The sequence below is a fragment of the Aplysia californica genome, unplaced genomic scaffold (genome assembly GCF_000002075.1).
Source record: "Aplysia californica isolate F4 #8 unplaced genomic scaffold, AplCal3.0 scaffold01439, whole genome shotgun sequence".
In the NCBI taxonomy this organism is placed as follows: Eukaryota; Metazoa; Mollusca; class Gastropoda; order Aplysiida; family Aplysiidae; genus Aplysia; species Aplysia californica.
In genome coordinates, this window is record NW_004798709.1 from 26680 (window position 1) to 28092 (window position 1413).

The window sequence follows — 1413 nt, forward strand, 5'->3', positions numbered from 1 at the left end:
ACCCGTATTATTCAGCACTTCTGCCAACTTCTATTTTTGTTACAAGTGCCGTAAAACTCTTCCACAAACCAAACTCATGGTAAACCTGCCACTGAAGGCCTGTGTGGCATGTCCCTCTGTCTGACACACTCTGTGGCGTGTTATCTGCAGGAGCACGTGTGTTTTGTGATGGAGTACGCGTGTGGCGGGGATCTCATGATGCACATCCACAGCGACGTCTTCTCAGAGCCTCGCACCGTCTTCTACGCTGGCTGTGTCGTGTTGGGGCTACAGTACTTACATCAGAACAAGATTGTCTACAGGTGTGTGTGTGTGTGTGTACAGGTATGTGTGTGTGTACAGGTGTGTGTGTGTGTGTGTGTGTCGTGTTGGGCCTACAGTACTTGCATCAGAACAAGATTGTGTACATGTGTGTGTGTATATGTGTGTGTGTGTGTGTATGTGTGTATGTGTGTGTGTGTGTGGTGTTGGGCCTACAGTACTTTCATCAGAACAAGATTGTGTACAGGTGAACCCTCTGATGTGGTTTGCTCCTTCTTTCCTCTCAAACATCTATTGTTCTTATCTCTCCTCCTTCTTTTCGTTGTTTGTTCCTCTCTTGTAACACCTCGTTGTGTGTTCCTCTCTTGTAACACCTCCAATCTTCCTCACTAGCGTGACCTATCTGTGTTGCGAGTGCCGTAAAACTGACTAGAACACTGTCAGGTTATTCTGGGGCTTACATGATTGGATCGGATCATTTCCCCAAGATAGCATTACGTTCTTCAATCAATCCATAAATGAGTGCACCAAACGACATTACGTTCTTCAATCAATCCATAAATGAGTGCACCAAATGACATTATGTTCTTCAATCAATCCATAAATGAGTGCACCAAATGACATGTTCTTCAATCAATCCATAAATGAGTGCACCAAATGACATGTTCTTCAATCAATCCATAAATGAGTGCACCAAATGACATTACGTTCTTCAATCAATCCATAAATGAGTGCACCAAATGACCCTTGAACGGTCTTGCTGTGGCAGGGATCTGAAGCTAGACAACCTACTCCTGGACTCGGAGGGCTACCTCAAGATGGCGGACTTTGGGCTGTGCAAGGAGGGGATGGGCTACCAGGACCGAACCAGCACCTTCTGTGGCACGCCAGAGTTCCTGGCACCAGAGGTGTTGACCGAGACCTCTTACTCCCGCGCTGTGGACTGGTGGGGGCTGGGTGTGCTCATCTACGAGATGTTGGTGGGGGAGGTGAGTCTGTCTGTCTCTATGAGGTGTTGGTGGGGGAGGTGAGTCTGTCTGTCTGTCTGTCTCTATGAGATGTTGGTGGGGGAGGTGAGTCTGTCTGTCTGTCTGTCTCTATGAGATGTTGGTGGGGGAGGTGAGTCTGTCTGTCTGTCTGTCTCTATGAGAT

The 1413-nt window shown here is 47.6% G+C and overlaps 1 protein-coding gene across 1 annotated transcript in view; it reads left to right on the forward strand.

Annotated features, from left to right (window-relative positions):
• The window catches only part of LOC101863717 (serine/threonine-protein kinase N2), a gene marked incomplete at its 5' end in the record, with an annotated part of 32511 nt that overhangs the window by 19772 nt on the left and 11326 nt on the right, over window positions 1–1413 (forward strand). The window contains 1 exon segment of the mRNA XM_013090719.1: window positions 1031–1250. Coding sequence (XP_012946173.1) covers window positions 1031–1250 — 220 coding nt within the window.